This window comes from Watersipora subatra, chromosome 9 (genome assembly GCF_963576615.1).
Source record: "Watersipora subatra chromosome 9, tzWatSuba1.1, whole genome shotgun sequence".
NCBI classification, from domain to species: Eukaryota; Metazoa; Bryozoa; class Gymnolaemata; order Cheilostomatida; family Watersiporidae; genus Watersipora; species Watersipora subatra.
Window position 1 is genome coordinate 13,255,197 of NC_088716.1, and position 20,443 is coordinate 13,275,639.

At 33.6% G+C, this 20,443-nt stretch overlaps 1 protein-coding gene across 1 annotated transcript; it reads right to left on the bottom strand.

Annotated features, from left to right (window-relative positions):
- Nucleotides 1-3,711: 3,711 nt before the first annotated feature.
- Nucleotides 3,712-20,436, bottom strand: LOC137404798 (fumarate hydratase class I, aerobic-like). The gene is made up of 5 exons (XM_068091029.1): nt 20,392-20,436; nt 19,223-19,429; nt 17,576-17,695; nt 17,004-17,121; nt 3,712-3,797 (listed from the first exon to the last, which is right to left on the bottom strand). Exons 1-5 carry the CDS (start codon nt 20,434-20,436, stop codon nt 3,712-3,714), a joined length of 576 nt encoding a protein of 191 aa, XP_067947130.1.
- Nucleotides 20,437-20,443: the final 7 nt, after the last annotated feature.

The window sequence follows — 20,443 nt, forward strand, 5'->3', positions numbered from 1 at the left end:
TCTTCAACAATGCCTAAAGATATGTTAATACTTCAACAAACTCATTCTCAATATGACAAGATTGAGAAACTAGGCAGAAGTTTAGTGGCCAAAACTCCACAATAACAGGAGACTAGTGAGTGACAATTTCTCATCCCAACAATTATTTCAGAGCGAAAGATAGCCAATATGGATGTACAGCACGGTACTCAAATTATATCATGGCATATCTTATGATTGTATAACACAGTGTTCTTAGTATATCATATGGTTGTACAGCACAGTACTCAAATTATATCATGGCATATCTTATGATTGTATAACACAGTGTTCTTAGTATATCATATGGTTGTATAGCACAGTACTCAAATTATATCATAACATACCTTATGTTTGTATAACACAGTGTTCTTAGTATACCATATGGTTGTACAGCACAGTACTCAAATTATATCACATCATATCTTATGATTGTATAGCACAGTGTTCTTAGTATATCATATGGTTGTACAGCACAGTACTCCAATTATATCATAGCATATCTTATGATTGTATAACACAGTGTTCTTAGTATATCATATGGTTATACAGCACAGTACTCAAATTATATCATAGCATACCTTATGATTGTAAAACACAATGTTCTTAGTATATCATATGGTTGTACAGCACAGTACTCAAATTATATCATAGCATACCTTATGATTGTATAACACAATGTTCTTAGTATATCATATGGTTGTACAGCACAGTACTCAAATTATATTATAGCATATCTTATGATTGTATAACACAATGTTCTTAATATATCATATGGTTGTACAGCACAGTACTCAAATTATATCATATCTTATGATTGTATAACACAGTGTTCTTAGTATATCATATGGTTGTACAGCACAGTACTCAAATTATATCATAGCATACCTTATGTTTGTATAACACAGTGTTCTTAGTATATCATATGGTTGTACAGCACAGTACTCAAATTATATCATAGCATATCTTATGATTGTATAACATGGCGTTCTTAGTATATCATATGACTGTACAGCACAGTAATCAAATTATATCATAGCATATCTTATGATTGTATAGCACAGTGTTCTTAGTATATCATATGGTTGTACAGCACACTACTCAAATTATATCATAGCATATCTTATGATTGTATAACACAGTGTTCTTATTATATCATATAGTTGTACAGCACAGTACTCAAATTATATCACAGCATATCTTATGATTGCATAACACAGTGTTCTTAGTATATCATATGGTTGTATAGCGCAGTACTCCAATTATATCATAGCATATCTTATGATTGTATAACACAGTGTTCTTATTATATCATATAGTTGTACAGCACAGTACTCAAATTATATCATAGCATATCTTATGATTGTATAGCACAGTGTTCTTAGTATATCATATGGTTGTACAGCACAGTACTCAAATTATATCATAGCATATCTTATGATTGTATAACATGGTGTTCTCAGTATATCATATGGCTGTACAGCACAGTAATCAAATTATATCATAGCATATCTTATGATTGTATAACACAGTGTTCTTATTATATCATATAGTTGTACAGCACAGTACTCAAATTATATCATAGCATACCTTATGATTGTATAACACAGTGTTCTTATTATATCATATAGTTGTACAGCACAGTACTCAAATTATACCATAGCATACCTTATGATTGTATAACACAGTGTTCTTAGTATATCATATGGTTGTACAGCACAGTACTCAAATTATATTATAGCATATCTTATGATTGTATAGCACAGTGTTCTCAGTATATCATATGGTTGTACAGCACAATACTCAAATTATATCATAACATATCTTATGATTGTACAACACAGTGTTCTTAGTATATCATATAGTTGTACAGCAGAGGACTCATATTATATCATAGCATACCTTATGATGGTATAACACAGTGTTCTTAGTATATCATATAGTTGTACAGCGGAGGACTCATATTATATCACAGCATATCTTATGATTGCATAACACAGTGTTCTTAGTATATCATATGGTTGTATAGCGCAGTACTCCAATTATATCATAGCATATCTTATGATTGTATAACACAGTGTTCTTATTATATCATATAGTTGTACAGCACAGTACTCAAATTATATCATAGCATATCTTATGATTGTATAGCACAGTGTTCTTAGTATATCATATGGTTGTACAGCACAGTACTCAAATTATATCATAGCATATCTTATGATTGTATAACATGGTGTTCTCAGTATATCATATGGCTGTACAGCACAGTAATCAAATTATATCATAGCATATCTTATGATTGTATAACACAGTGTTCTTATTATATCATATAGTTGTACAGCACAGTACTCAAATTATATCATAGCATACCTTATGATTGTATAACACAGTGTTCTTATTATATCATATAGTTGTACAGCACAGTACTCAAATTATACCATAGCATACCTTATGATTGTATAACACAGTGTTCTTAGTATATCATATGGTTGTACAGCACAGTACTCAAATTATATTATAGCATATCTTATGATTGTATAGCACAGTGTTCTCAGTATATCATATGGTTGTACAGCACAATACTCAAATTATATCATAACATATCTTATGATTGTACAACACAGTGTTCTTAGTATATCATATAGTTGTACAGCAGAGGACTCATATTATATCATAGCATACCTTATGATGGTATAACACAGTGTTCTTAGTATATCATATAGTTGTACAGCGGAGGACTCATATTATATCACAGCATATCTTATGATTGCATAACACAGTGTTCTTAGTATATCATATGGTTGTATAGCGCAGTACTCCAATTATATCATAGCATATCTTATGATTGTATAACACAGTGTTCTTATTATATCATATAGTTGTACAGCACAGTACTCAAATTATATCATAGCATATCTTATGATTGTATAGCACAGTGTTCTTAGTATATCATATGGTTGTACAGCACAGTACTCAAATTATATCATAGCATATCTTATGATTGTATAACATGGTGTTCTCAGTATATCATATGGCTGTACAGCACAGTAATCAAATTATATCATAGCATATCTTATGATTGTATAACACAGTGTTCTTATTATATCATATAGTTGTACAGCACAGTACTCAAATTATATCATAGCATACCTTATGATTGTATAACACAGTGTTCTTATTATATCATATAGTTGTACAGCACAGTACTCAAATTATACCATAGCATACCTTATGATTGTATAACACAGTGTTCTTAGTATATCATATGGTTGTACAGCACAGTACTCAAATTATATTATAGCATATCTTATGATTGTATAGCACAGTGTTCTCAGTATATCATATGGTTGTACAGCACAATACTCAAATTATATCATAGCATATCTTATGATTGTTATAACACAGTGTTTTAAATATATCATATAGTTGTACAACAGAGGACTCATATTATATCATGGCAGTATATCATAGGGTTGAACTAGTTAAACATAAAAATTTGCTATAGCACTGGAAAAACACATCGCAATAACAACTAGCACAAAACATTAACAAGTGAACATCATGAAAAGACTATAGCAGGAACTAAACACAACACAATAAATACCTATATTATACACAACTTACGTAGTGATCAGTTGAGTGTTCCTGTCTAGTGTGTCAGCTACATTAGACTTCCTTACTCTAAGTGCTGCATCAGTAGGTCTCTGGTATGGAGTCGGGGTATGGAGTGTGCTGCTCTGCCAGATCTAGCTTAGCGAATCCAAGCTTTTTAATGGGTTCTGGAACATGAGAGACCTCTAATGACAACTAGATAATTATGAAAGAGTTTTAGACTATCTATGGAATGTTATTGCTCTTAATTAACTAGAATTCGTTGATCATTTCTCAAAGGCTGTTTATAAACTGTTGTACACTTAACCTTAGTGAATGGTGAAACTATTGCTACAGACATTAAAGGTTGACTTGCAACAAAATTCACATTACAGTTATTTGATATGAAAAGATTCACCATGTCTTACTCTGTTGTGTTGAAAGTGCAAAATATGTGGAAAGGTGATTACAAGCTCTTAAAAGCTCAAAAAAGAGCAGAAAATCGCAGCCACACGAGACCGCCGTAGTTTGGATTCTCTTTCCAAAACAACTCAAATGTGACGTATTTGTGAGAGATGGTTTCTGTTTACACTTTCATGCAACCTTATTCGTCGAAATATTTTCACAAATATACTTAACGCATTCAATAAAACCATGTCTATTGTTCTTACGCGTCTGTTTTATCGTCATCGAAATGCTGTTACTTTTAACAGCGATAACCTATAACTTACCGTAAAAATTTGTTTAATTTTTCAGCCTTAGCTTGAAGGAGTACATATTATTGTCTGATAATCATGACGAGCCTGTTGGTCACCTGTGATAATCGAAAAGTGCTGCAGAAATTATTTGCGAAGTATTGGGTCACATGATCAGATTATGACTTGCCGATTAGACCAAACTGAAACAAAACTGTAAAGTAGCGAGCATCTATATTTGATACGGGGTCTTCGGTAAAACCCGAAGTGTTTGTCATAAACTGCTGCTACGATAATTTTTATATTGAGCTTTTTATTGGCCTTTCAATTTACGTGAGAACATCACGTGACGAGACAATAACCAAATTTCATGGCTACGTCATCGAAATAAAAAGATTCCAATCTATGGGGGCTTTTCATTTTTGAGCTTTTAAGAGCTTGTAATCACATTTCCACGTATTTGGCACTTAAAACACAACAGAGTAAGACATGGTGAATCTTTTGATACTAAATAACTGTAATGTGAATTTTATTGCAAGTCAACCTTTAAGATTAGCACTCAACAGAGAGTGGACAACTCATGGTTGTGATGCTCAATGGGAATACTCATCTCATAAGTTGAGCAGAAAATAATTAAGTTTACAATCAATTAAGCCTGTGATCTACATGTAGATCAGGAAACTCATCACCCACTTCGCAATCATCTTCTGTCATACAGAATAGAATTCCAGGCCTTTAATAAAAACAAGCAAAAGTCAGATGGTTGGCGTAGCAGCCACTTGCAACAAAGGTAAAAAGCTGAAGCCCATCTGTATGTGCCAGGTATATGTATAAGAAAACCAGCAGCCATTCAACCCAGTGCAATAATTATTAGATACAATACGATTAGCAACTATTTTACAACTCTACCCAGTATATTAGTGACACCCAGTTTACTAGTAACACCCAGTGTACTAGTGACACCCAGTGTACTAGTGACACCCAGTGTACTAGTGACACTCAGTGTACTAGTGACACTCAGTGTACTATTGACACCCAGTGTACTAGTGACACTCAGTGTACTAGTGACACTCAGTGTACTATTGACACCCAGTGTACTAGTAACACCCAGTGTACTAGTGACACTCAGTGTGCTAATGACACTCAGTGTACAAGTGATGCCCTGTGTATTAGTAACACTCAGTGTACTAGTGACACTCAGTGTACTAGTGACACTCAGTGTACTAGTGACACCCAGTGTACTAGTGACACCCAGTGTACTAGTAACACCCAGTGTACTAGTGACACTCAGTGTGCTAATGACACTCAGTGTACTAGTGACACCCAGTGTACTAGTGACACTCAGTGTACTAGTGACACTCAGTGTACTATTGACACCCAGTGTACTAGTAACACCCAGTGTACTAGTGACACTCAGTGTGCTAATGACACTCAGTGTACTAGTGATGCCCTGTGTATTAGTAACACTCAGTGTACTAGAGTACCAATCAAATAACATCCTCATCACAAGTATGCAACCCAAATCAATTGCAGCATCCCGTTGTTATGGCAACTTGTTTCCCAAAAGAAAGGGTACTGAGATTACATTACTCAGCAGCTTCTGGAATAAATAAATTTCACAATCATTTTCAACAGAAAACTTCTAAATATTCATATCCAAATTTTTGTCTCACTCAAATGGCATTATTCATTGTCAATGTACATTGGTAGTGGTGTCGTGAAATATTGCTAAGTATGCCAGTAAATCACAGAGAATAAGTCTGTGCACAACTATTCCAAAATCCATGAAACTTGACCCTTAGCGCAGGTGATAGCGTGCCAGGCAGAGCATAGTGAGTTTGAACCCGCATGTTGCAATCTTTTTTCATTTTCAACTGCGGACAGACAGACAATTTTTGTTATACTAAAGATTTGCTAGTTCCTCTGCACATATTAGGAATTTTATAATGATCTCTGTTATTTTGTCTTACTTGAATATCAGACAATTTTGTGCTGCTTGGATATCAGTCTAAGTATGATGTCTACTTGATAGATTCTACTTACACTCTGTTATTCTCTTCCTTTTAACATTATTAAACCTGCAGGTTCCTTTCCACTGCATTTAACTTCCTTCAGTGTAGGATGAGATAACTCTACATTTAAATGAACAGCCTGATGAACCTAAAAAGTAAACCAGAGAATGTAATTATTACAATTGAGAAACTAGCACCAAACTGAAAGGTAATCTAGAGTGGCATTGTTCATTTACCCCACAGTAGTACTTGACTACAAATATCAATGATTTGTAGTTAGTTTATTCTTTAAAGGTTAGTTATAAATACTAGTAATGCTTGCTTCTTTAATAGCTCTTGAAAAGTTAAACAATTATATTTCTACCATCAACTTCTTTTAAAGACAGTTCTGTGTGATTCCTATTAGAGGCACCAAATCATTGATGACTGATGTTTGTCTTTGTTTGGTGATGAAATAAAGTTTAACAGAAAACTCCAAAAGACCACTCTAGTTTGTAACAATATTTTACCTTCATTTATTTATTTATATTTTACCTTATTTTTCTTGTTGGGTGATGAAACAACGTTTTAAGATGTGGTTGCGTCAAAAATATCGATTTAAAAAAATTAAAACCAATAAAAGGCTAAAACCTCAGCTACAGTTTGATGTCATTTTTGTCTTTGTACACCAATCCTGTCCAGAGACATATTCGTTTGAATGAGGCCATCTTTTAAAAAGCTCACATTCCAACGGGTACTTCATTCGTGACGTAACTATATAGTGATACATCTGAAAAGAGTCCACGAGCGATAAATATAAGGTCGCTTCAATAGCCAATTACCAGCACGAAATTTTTATATAGGTAGTAATAAATGTTTTCACTCGTAAAACACGTTGTCTGTGATCTCAAATTGAGGGGTTTTACTCCATTATTAAATCGCATGGGCATCGATATTTACTAAATTAATTAACATCGTTACTTTAATGAATTACTCGATCGACACGTTTTATTGACGAACAACAGAATTGTACAAATTGTCGTAAAGTTACTGCGTAGATGACTCCGGGGGGGGGGGGGGGGGGCTTTTGGGAGGCTGTATATCGTTAGTGTGGGCAGCGACGGAATTGTGCGATACAAAGACCTTATTCTACATAGTTTGCTTGACAGCATTACCGTAGACCGGTAGAATTGGTAGTCAGTACTAAGATTCAGAAGAAGCTAATATGACAAGTTTTTAATTTTCCTTGTTTGAGGCCTTTGAGACATTGGTAACAATGTATCTGTAGCTGGATTTAAAATTTTATTCTAGCCAACCCGAGCAAATACAAGACAAAATATATGCCAATTAAGCCGTGTAGAACTAGACTTTTATCGCAATAGCCAATGTGAATACGAGAGATAGAGACAGGCTGTATCACACGTTACATCATTTTGGGCAAGTCTGATCATGCTTTTTTAGCCTGAGCGTTTTTATCGCAATCGAATTTTTTCGAATTTAATCTTCAAATATCTTGACAATGAAATCCCCTAACACAATAAACAACATATCAACTGATAGACAAAGAAAAACACTTTCTTTCAAAATCAACTATATATCAACTAATAATCATTGGAATAAAATAAGAAATATGCATTCATATTTAAATTAATAAAATAAAAATTGAAAGCTCCAACTTTTTGCAGTGCAGCCCAAAAGATTTTCATAAGTTAATTGCAAGCAATAATAACCAACTTGTAAAACAATTTTTCAACTTTCCAATGTATATTTATTTGGAGATCCATGACCAGTTGGAGATAAGTTAGGTCAGCCTTTCCGTAACCATAGCAAACGATAAAATTGCTAACCGACAGGCTCGATTCGCTGAACAATTCTCACGCGTTAGGCTCGGTAGAAAACACATACATCAAAAACTCAAGCATCACTCATCAACAAATGAGTACACCCATTGTTTTATTATCTATAGTCAAAAACCTTATAAAAATAGGCTAAATACCAAACATCATTGCATTAGTACAACGTTCTATGAGCCTGAAATGATTTCTAAAGGCGGTAAATTGTATGACAAGCAAAAATCAGATAAACTACATATAAATTTCAGCACTGCATGAGTAGTCCATACCTTAATTCAGAAATGTGGTTTTAATCTCATTCTAAACTAACCTCTGCACGCGCAAGAAAAAAAAACGAATAAAAATATTAAATTTATCGGCTGTAGTCTAGCTTGGTTTTATTTACAACACCGGGTTTATACAAACTTTTAAAAATTGTTAGGATTTTGGGTTATTATAAATAAACAGCATCACACGGAATCACTAAAAATGATATAGTGACTTTCTTTTAATGACATGACAGGTGTGACAACTTCTCAATACTTACATCCTCAATTTGTGATTATTTCAGTCATGGTCCTAATAAAACATGATATACAAGTATACCAGGTCTAAATGAGAAGCCATGTAAATGGTTAATTACCTGAGTTCTAAATACTATTTTTAGCATCTCTCAAATTTCTAAAGCTTCTCTAAAATTTCATCATTTCTCAAAACAAAAGTTTGACTGGTACAAACCTAAATATTCTGCTATGTATTCAACAGTTGCTTAATAAAATCTTTACTACTCAAGTAATACAGATGGTATATTATGAGCCAATGTTTATCATAAATCCGTGTAGTAGTGATCTTGTGTGATTGGCATAAAGTTATTAAATTTTATTATTTTGTTGAACTTTTAACTGAAACTATCTATACAACATAAGAGACAAAAATAACATACTATATTGGCAAATTCATATAGTGATGCAGAATCAAATAAAACTTTATTGAACGGTTGATACCAGTCATCTGGTTATAATATTTAAATAGACCATTCACAATATCGTTATGAACAAATGAGAACGCATGGATATAAATAAATTAGAAGTTGTCTTCTATACACAATAACTCCTGTGCAAGAGCTTGTGATAAGATAGCCAAACAGAAAAGTGTTCTATTGTTTTTTCAGTTAGTGGAGGAGTGTAGCCACGAAATAGGTAGAGCTTTTTACCATCAGTTGGTAAAGACATCAGGGTGGGCTGCTGTCTGCTTACTCTTGGATATCTGTTGTTAATCTCTATGCTTTTCGCTCTTACCTTCTTAGCTATCTACAAGGTGAAGGATACTTCAGTCTACCGGGTAAATGTCACTATTCAATTTTACTTCCTGAGTCATAAAATAAACAGAGTGTTCTTACGGTTTATCAAATAATAAAACCTACTTAACAAATCTGAACCGCTCTTCGTTACGGCATAACGAATTTTATTCTTGCTCTCCTGTGAGTGCAAGTAGTTAGCCTTATTAGTGGGCTTACTCAAATTAGCCATTGGCAATGTGCCACACTAATGGCAAGTAGCAGGCAACTACATTACCTCCAGTTGTTTATAATCTGATTTCTAATACCTGTGTGAAGCCCTGCATTCCGCTAGTATTCACTATGATAATGTTTAGTCAGAGGTGAAAAATGAATAAAGAGAGTAATTGACACTATTATAGCTATTACTAGGTAGTACCTGCTCCTCAAACAGCCTCTTTACATCACGATGACAGCAGTGTTTATAGAAAGCTTCAACAAGAGCTCTTATAAAGAAGGAACCATGAGCATAATCTCTTGTGGAGATCTAATCTGTAAATACCAACACAGCAGTAGCTCCATTTACTCACAAGCTGTTACTTACAGAACTAGAATACTCATTATTACATTATATAATATTAGCAGAATAAACAGCTCTTATTGGTAACCATGAGATATTGTAGCAAGGGAAGACAAGTCATAACACAATATAAAAAGGTTTCTGAAATGTTTATGTATCATTTGGTAACTCTAAGCCATGAAAATGAGGAGCTTTGGCAACTTTACAGAGATATTTGTTACCAGTGGAAACAGTGCAACTTCACATTGAAGATGATCTATTCAAATACAGATTAAAAATTACAAAAACTGGTCAATTAATAACTGAGAAACCTTTTTCAAGGGGCGCGTACATGACACCCAGCATGTAATATTGACACCCGGTATATACTAGTGACAGTCGGCCTATAATGGTGACATCTAATATACTGGTTAGTGACACCAGGTGTACTAATTAAATATCGCTATACCAAACTAAAAATTGATTGAAACTCAATTGCAGCATCCTATTGCTGTGTCAACTCATTTCCAAATTTGAAGGAAGAATCATCACTTCATTGCTGAGTCTCTGGGTTATTCTGGTTACAAAACCACATGAAATGTATTGCTTGCTTTCTGCTAAATATTCTGCTCAATAAATCCTCAGTAAACGTACACAATTAAAAATAAGAGAAACTATTACCAACAAACAGCTAATTTTAAAAAAATCTTTGGATCCAACCAATGCGTTGTCTGGCAACACAACAGATGTGGAATAGACAACTCCTTAATATTTATACTTGGAAATTGTATAATTTGCTGGTTATTCTGAACATATTAGGAATGTGAAAACTCTTTCCGTTAATTTGTGCTACTTGAATACCAGTTAGTGTACATGATAGAAATTGCACATGATACAAACTATGTAGCGATGTCAGTCAAACAAAATATTATATATTATTTGCTATTAAATGTTCATCAAACTTGCGCATGGGTAATAAAGTGATGAAATTGATCAGCTAATAAGTATTTACTCATCAGGAGATATAATCTCATATTCAAACATGTTTGTATCAGGTCTTATTGTATCCACTTGATGGATTCTACTCTTTCACTCGCCTGTTCTTCCTTCATTAATATTGTAAAACCTGAGGATTGTGTTCCTTCAGTGCAGGATGAGATAACTCTAAAGTTGAATGAACAGTCTAAGGAGCTCCTACAAATGTTCAACTTGGTGCATCATTTTTGAAAATAATGAAAAACTAGCATTTTTTGGCAAAACATTCAAAAGAAATGCTATGCAAAAGTATTTAACTACACCAAGGCAGGACCTGATGACAGAGATTGATGATTTGTATTTAGTTTCTTCCTTGAAAGTAAATTACAAAATACTAGTATTGCTTGCTGCTACAATCTTTACTATAATAAGAGCCGTGTGTGTCTGTACTTCTGTCTGTCTAAAGACAAGACAAGAGAATTATAAATAATAACTATAAGTAACTAGACAATCTTTACTATAATAAGAGCCGTGTGTGTCTGTCTTTCTGTCTGTCTAAATCCAAGTCAAGACAAGAGAATTATAAATAATAACTATAAGTAACTAGACAATCTTTACTATAATAAGAGCTGTGTATGTCTGTCCTTCTGTCTGTCTAAAGACAAGACAAGAGAATTATAAATAATAACTATAAGTAACTAGACAATCTTTACTATAATAAGAGCCGTGTGTGTCTGTCCTTCTGTCTGTCTAAAGACAAGACAAGAGAATGATAAATAATAACTAAAAGTAACTAGACAATCTTTACTATAACAAGAACCGTGTGTGTCTGTCTTTCTGTCTGTTTAAAGTCAAGTCAAGAGAATTATAAATAATAACTATAAGTAACTAGACAATCTTTACAATAATAAGAACCGTGTGTGTCTGTCTTTCTGTCTGTTTAAAGTCAAGACAAGAGAATTATAAATAATAACTATAAGTAACTAGACAATCTTTACTATAATAAGAGCCGTGTGTGTCTGTCCTTCTGTCTGTCTAAAGACAAGAGAATGATAAATAATAACTAAAAGTAACTAGACAATCTTTACTATAATAAGAACCGTGTGTGTCTGTCCTTCTGTCTGTCTAAAGACAAGACAAGAGAATGATAAATAATAACTAAAAGTAACTAGACAATCTTTACTATAATAAGAACCGTGTGTGTCTGTCTTTCTGTCTGTTTAAAGTCAAGTCAAGAGAATTATAAATAATAACTATAAGTAACTAGACAATCTTTACAATAATAAGAGCCGTGTGTGTCTGTCCTTCTGTCTGTCTAAAGACAAAACAAGAGAATGATAAATAATAACTAAAAGTAACTAGACAATCTTTACTATAATAAGAACCGTGTGTGTCTGTCTTTCTGTCTGTTTAAAGTCAAGTCAAGAGAATTATAAATAATAACTATAAGTAACTAGACAATCTTTACTATAATAAGAGCCGTGTGTGTCTGTCCTTCTGGCTGTCTAAAGACAAGACAAGAGAATAATAAATAATAACTATAAGGAACTAGACAATCTTTACTATAATAAGAGCCGTGTGTGTCTGTCCTTCTGGCTGTCTAAAGACAAGACAAGAGAATTATAAATAATAACTATAAGTAACTAGACAATCTTTACTATAATAAGAGCCGTGTGTATCTGTCCTTCTGTCTGTCTAAAGTCAAGACAAGAGAATTATAAATAATAACTATAAGTAACTAGACAATCTTTACTATAATAAGAGCCGTGTGTGTCTGTCCTTCTGTCTGTCTAAAGTCAAGACAAGAGAATTATAAATAATAACTATAAGTAACTAGACAATCTTTACTATAATAAGAGCCGTGTGTGTCTGTCCTTCTGTCTGTCTAAATCCAAGACAAGAGAATGATAAATAATAACTATAAGTAACTAGACAATCTTTACAATAATAAGAGCCGTGTGTATCTGTCCTTCTGTCTGTCTAAAGACAAGACAAGAGAATTATAAATAATAACTATAAGTAACTAGACAATCTTTACTATAATAAGAGCCGTGTGTGTCTGTCCTTCTGTCTGTCTAAATCCAAGACAAGAGAATGATAAATAATAACTATAAGTAACTAGACAATCTTTACTATAATAAGAGCCGTGTGTGTCTGTCTTTCTGTCTGCCTAAATCCAAGTCAAGAGAATTATAAATAATAACTATAAGTAACTAGACAATCTTTACTATAATAAGAGCCGTGTGTGTCTGTCCTTCTGTCTGTATAAAGTCAAGACAAGAGAATTATAAATAATAACTATAAGTAACTAGACAATCTTTACTATAATAAGAGCCGTGTGTGTCTGTCTTTCTGTCTGTCTAAAGACAAGTCAAGAGAATTATAAATAATAACTATAAGTAACTAGACAATCTTTACTATAATAAGAGCCGTGTGTGTCTGTCTTTCTGTCTGTATAAAGTCAAGTCAAGAGAATTATAAATAATAACTATAAGTAACTAGACAATCTTTACTATAATAAGAGCCGTGTGTGTCTGTCCTTCTGTCTGTCTAAATCCAAGACAAGAGAATGATAAATAATAACTATAAGTAACTAGACAATCTTTACTATAATAAGAGCCGTGTGTGTCTGTCTTTCTGTCTGCCTAAATCCAAGTCAAGAGAATTATAAATAATAACTATAAGTAACTAGACAATCTTTACTATAATAAGAGCCGTGTGTATCTGTCCTTCTGTCTGCCTAAATCCAAGTCAAGAGAATTATAAATAATAACTATAAGTAACTAGACAATCTTTACTATAATAAGAGCCGTGTGTGTCTGTCTTTCTGTCTGTCTAAAGACAAGTCAAGAGAATTATAAATAATAACTATAAGTAACTAGACAATCTTTACTATAATAAGAGCCGTGTGTGTCTGTCCTTCTGTCTGTATAAAGTCAAGACAAGAGAATTATAAATAATAACTATAAGTAACTAGACAATCTTTACTATAATAAGAGCCGTGTGTGTCTGTCTTTCTGTCTGTCTAAAGACAAGTCAAGAGAATTATAAATAATAACTATAAGTAACTAGACAATCTTTACTATAATAAGAGCCGTGTGTGTCTGTCCTTCTGTCTGTATAAAGTCAAGACAAGAGAATTATAAATAATAACTATAAGTAACTAGACAATCTTTACTATAATAAGAGCCGTGTGTGTCTGTCTTTCTGTCTGTCTAAATCCAAGTCAAGAGAATTATAAATAATAACTATAAGTAACTAGACAATCTTTACTATAATAAGAGCCGTGTGTGTCTGTCTTTCTGTCTGTCTAAAGACAAGTCAAGAGAATTATAAATAATAACTATAAGTAACTAGACAATCTTTACTATAATAAGAGCGGTGTATGTCTGTCCTTCTGTCTGTCTAAAGACAAGTCAAGAGAATTATAAATAATAACTATAAGTAACTAGACAATCTTTACTATAATAAGAGCGGTGTATGTCTGTCCTTCTGTCTGTCTAAAGACAAGTCAAGAGAATAATAAATAATAACTATAAGTAACTAGACAATCTTTACTATAATAAGAGCCGTGTGTGTCTGTCCTTCTGTCTGTATAAAGTCAAGACAAGAGAATTATAAATAATAACTATAAGTAACTAGACAATCTTTACTATAATAAGAGCCGTGTGTGTCTGTCTTTCTGTCTGTCTAAATCCAAGTCAAGAGAATTATAATTAATAACTATAAGTAACTAGACAATCTTTACTATAATAAGAGCCGTGTGTGTCTGTCTTTCTGTCTGTCTAAAGACAAGTCAAGAGAATTATAAATAATAACTATAAGTAACTAGACAATCTTTACTATAATAAGAGCCGTGTGTGTCTGTCTTTCTGTCTGTCTAAAGTCAAGACAAGAGAATTATAAATAATAACTATAAGTAACTAGACAATCTTTACTATAATAAGAGCCAAGTGTGTCTGTCCTTCTGTCTGTCTGTCTAAATCCAAGTCAAGAGAATGATAAAGAATAACTATAAATTGAAAAAAATCATATTTCAAAAAAGATTATAAAGTGCTACCTCCTACTTGAGAAGCTGGTATGTATCAAGCTGCAGAAACAGTCATACACATCCAGGTGCTTTAAAGTAAATATGATAACTTCCACCTTTTTACGTACACCAGCATTCATAGCAAAAAGTACCAACTTTAACCAGTTTAAGCAGCTATCATTCCACTAAATGAGTTGACCTGATATAAACCATACATGGATTTTGGAAATATTTTTCCTTTTTATAAATCGCGGTAAGACAACTCCCATTAAACAAGGATAACATGTTTTAAGCAGACCTGCACATATAGTAAACATGTTCTCCATTTAGGTAAAAGAATTAAAACAATTCCCTTTTATTCGTATAAATAAAATAACAATAACAAATTTAAAAGTCTAAATTATCAAAAGTTGAAAAATTATTAATAATATAATTATTAATATTATGACGTTGGTACCGGATGAAAATAATAAGAGATGAAAATATGCCTACTTTTAACATAACAGAGTTGGACAATTATTCCAAAATAAGAAGCCATAATGAACAGGTTAGTAAACAGAAAAGGTCTTTATAAGCTTTTTTGACAAAAATTTAATTTAATTGTGAATTTTAAGTTTTTGTCAATGTAAAATTGTGCTCCATTTGCATGAAAAATTCCATTACATATAATAATGGTGTAGGTCAATATATTTTATGAATCACCAAATGTGATGAGACTGTATAAAGTTACATTAGCTGCCCTCATGCTGACTGAAATACTGAAGTACTTTCATAATGCTGCTGTTTGGGCGGCTCTATAACATGACATCTTCTCATGGATTGACAGCATGTAAACATGTCAGTTGATATAATGTTTCTAAGCTCATCTTGTTTTCTGCTTATACACTGTGAGACCAATAACCTGTCTTTACATGTCCAAAAGCTTATGACACAAGGATTAGCATGATTCAATTGCGCTGCTGGGCACACCTGCACTTAGAGTCAGATACTAAAGTAACTAGATGGGCTAACAGGGTTAAACACATATGGGACAAACATTGTTAAACTCGTCTGAGACTAACAGGGTTGAACACAACAGGGAATAACAGAGTTAAAAAAGCTGTCCGGTCAAGACCTACAGATGCTAACCTACATAAAAACATTTATATTACGCACTACGGTAGATACGAATGGTGTTGTTCATACAGACACTAACCTATAACTCTTTATAACTATATTTAACAGTGTTACATGGAAGCTCATTGCACTAAGTGATATGTTTGCTACAGTTTGCATCTAATCAGGCTTTTTATGTGCAATAGAAAATGAGTTAGGAGCATCGATCCATTGTAGCCAAGTGTACGTAACCGCAAGGATGCAATCAAATAACATGCTATAGACCCGCAAGCTTATAAGTTATATACATATAGATAATCTATCAAATGCTATATATTCAAAAATAAGTGACATAAACAGCCAATCATTATAGTTATGCTAATTATGCTATCAAATAATATGTTATAAACCTGCAAGCTTATAAGTTTTTTAATATTTACCGAATGCTACAAATAGATATTTAAAAACAAGTGACATAAACAACCCATAATTATAATACATGCAAAAGCTCAAATTACACTTTTTGAACAAAAATCTTTGCATCATTTGCTCGGCAGGTTGCATCCTGATTGCTTTCTTTGGAACAATTTTATTTCCTCGCTGTTCAAAACCTTTCAAAGTGTCTGCTGACTTCAAATCTTTTTCTGCACTGCTAAACTAGTCGATATTAGTGTCTAAATAATTGCTTTAGCAAAACAAAACTTTTACGATCTTCTATTTAAAAAACTTTTCTGAATAATGATAATCCTTTAGCCGAGGATCACTGCACAAGTTATAGTGCAAGACAACTTACGAACAAATTCGTTTACCAAATTACCGTCTGAAACGCATCTCATCTGTAAAGTTGGAATCTGAGCGTCGGTACTACAATGAACTAAGACAATAGGAAGGATGGTGCTACATACAAACACATGGAAAACTGCTTGTGTATAAAAACCTACCGAGTTCTGGATACTCCAGCACCTCTACCTTTTTAATGCTGTTCTGAGCCAAAACGGCTGCTGTGCCTACTATTGACCCTAAATAGAATCCTCCATGTGTCTCACAGACAAACTTTACCTGTAAAACAAGTTACAAGCCTATGATACAAAATATTAGCCTGGGAGACAAAATATTAGCGTGTGACATAAGATATTAACATATGAGACAAGATATTGGCCTGTGAACAAAGACAGTAGCCTGTGAGACAAGACATTAAACTGTAAGACAAAGCATTAGCCTGTGAAACCATGCAAAAGCTAATACCTGCAGGTATTAGCTTTTGAGATAAGATATTAGCCTGTGAAACAAGATATTAGCCTGTGAGACAAGAAATTAGAATGTGAGACATTCATGAGTTGTCATCCTTTTGTCATCATTTGTCATTTAAATAATCCTATGCTAGTAGTTGTCATATTCATGGCCTACCAATGAGTGTTGTCTTACACACATCTTATTATCAGACATATACTAGCTTCCTGTAACTCTTGTACTTATATATTCACAAGCACCTGTCAAGAGGTGTCATACTTACAGCCTTCATTCCAGCTCCGTTAGCAAGCATGAACCTGCCGCTGCCGGCGACCTTGAATTCTTCAACATATGAGTCCATTCGCCCAACTGTTGTTGACCCGAATAAGCCACAGGCATAACCCTGCAAAGGTCAGCAGCAATCCATAATAGCCTCATAGTTTCTAGGGTTAGGCCAGTAAGGAGTTATTTGCTCTTACCGACACCGAGGGATTTCCGGTATCCGGGAAAACCAATCATTTTCGGTGACAGCTAGTTATCCGCGGCCGGTTTGATATGATCGGTATTTATCTGTAAGAGCCTATCGGTAAATGGTTATCCGGATAGATTTCTGTTTTTGACAGACTACAGCATTACCAGTGACGTGATGTGACGAATGAACTGCTTATGAAAGAGCTCATTTGACGTCTCGCACACAATCGCCATGTAACGGAATGAGACTACAATCGTGCGTCAATTGATGTTATGGTTAATTGCAAAAACACCTCTTTGTCGAACACGACAATCAAAAAGAGTCTCTCGGCGCACATTGGCAATCACAACTTTTTTTTTCAGACATTCTGAAAACACAACACAACCATATACCGAACTACAATACCCACAATACCGAACTTTCTTAGTTGGCAAAGGATACCGAAGATGGTGAATACCGAGGATACGGACACCGGGAAAATCGACTAAAAAGTGCAAGGATATCCTATCCGGCACTAAATTATATACTAGCCCAACACTAATAGTTTCCATAGAGGCAAAGATTTCAGCATTAATCAGTTCAAAAACAATGAAACCTACACACATTTGTAATCATCCTACTCTGGAAACATGAGTGAACAACTCTAACTAATCAGCAAATGAGAATATGGTACATGTAGCAAGGCTACACGGTACACATAATATGTCAACAGTTTAAAACAACAAACAAAGGCATATTAGTATTACCCGGGGAACTTTATGGTGAAAATGCTTTTTTGATACGACTAGCAAAAATACCTCATGTTGCCGGGATTACTTCTATGAAAGGAAATTCACATGTGGTTACTTTTCAACTTTATTAATCAATCTCATCATATTCTATAATAATTATCACTTCAAATAATATAACACTAATCTCTGGATATATTATTAAGCAATGTTGTCTTATTCAATAAAAAACTATAAATGGGCGTGGAAAATTCAGATCTCCTCCTTATATAAACTTCAAAAAAGAAATATGTTGAAGAATGTCAAATAGGTAATTTATCTAAGGGAAATCTATCTATTGTATTTATCTTGGCGAAATTATTCTGGGGTTTTGGCAAGTGGCTGATTAGATCCAATTTGGATTGAAGCGTCAATCCAATAAGATGAGGGTCATAGGTCAGCTGAAACTCAACTAAGCCAAACTTTTTTGCGAAATCGCGTTCAGCGTTATTTTCTTTAAAACAACTTTTTATGTCTAAAACCTGGAGGAGTATCAAAGTAAACCACATGCAGATTTCTACAGAGGACAAACAGACAGACAAACAAAGACAAATTATTTATACATAAATTAATAGACTACCACCAGAGTTTCCAGAGAGTGATTTCAGTCTAACCAAACTTCTGATATCTTTACCAACCCAGTCTACAGTTGTATTTATATGTTTCCTGTAAACTAGGCTAGATTAACTACCTCTGGTGTCTTAGCAGGTCCTGCATAATAGACTGGGTATTTCAGCATATAATCAGGCATGCCCTCTCCATTGCCTAACCTCTCTTTAAGCTTGGCATGAGCAATATCTCGGGCTACCACTAAAGTTCCTGTTAAACTCAACCTGGTCTTGACAGGATGTTTGCTCAGATCAGAGAGTATCTCAGACATGGGCTTGTTTAGGTTGATCTAGAGACAAAAAATATTTTAATCAGAAATGCCCTGTAGTTGTTGCGTTGAGTGAATGACACGGTTTTCTACATATCCTGTCTGAATGTCCAGCATTACACGAGTAATAAAAACAGCTTATAAACAGTGACAAGGAATGTAGTTGCCATTGGCTAAGTTCACTAAGTTACCAATGACAAACTTGGCAAATTTGACTAACTTAAGCTAGTATATAGCTATACTTACTATAATAAGTTCAATGAGCTGTACAGACCGTGAAGCCAGAATGTGTGACCTTATGTGTCACACCACAGCGTTATGTGCATCTTAAAGGATATGATGAGTATCTCCATGAGTAATCCTTTGTATCACAACAAGCCTGTGTGGTTTAGTGGATAGACTGTCTGCCTGCACACCAATAGGTTCAGAGTTCAAATCCAGTGAAAAGTGGATTTTTTGGTCCTAAAACTTTATTGCTATAACCAGACACATGATGTCTATATATAGATACAACGCATGCAGAAATGCTCAAATTGCAAAGAGTAATCTGCAGCTAGAATGATTATTTTAGCTACAGATTACTCTGATCAATCAATGATTATTCAATGAAATATGATCTTTTACTCAAATATCATTTTATGGAACAATTTTTCAAAAACAAACACGATCTTCAAATCTGATTTTAAATCTTATTATTGTGTTTATAGAAGTACTCAAGTGTGCAGGACATTACAATTAGCATGGTCATGCAGGAGGAGATAACAAATGTTGTGCAGGCGTCAGTGCTGAGGAAATCTGCTGAGCCAAATCTGTTGGTATTAACTAAATTTGGTCTTCTGTTTAACATCGTTTTATGAATTCCATTTTCATTGATCAACAGGAAGTTACTTTAAACCACCCATTACCCAATGATATCTTAATAACTGCAGACTGTCAACATGTTTAATGACAAATAGAAGTAAATAGATAAAAGACATCATTACCTTCACAACATCAGAGCTGAGGGACTGTGAGGTAACATCAGGCATATATTTT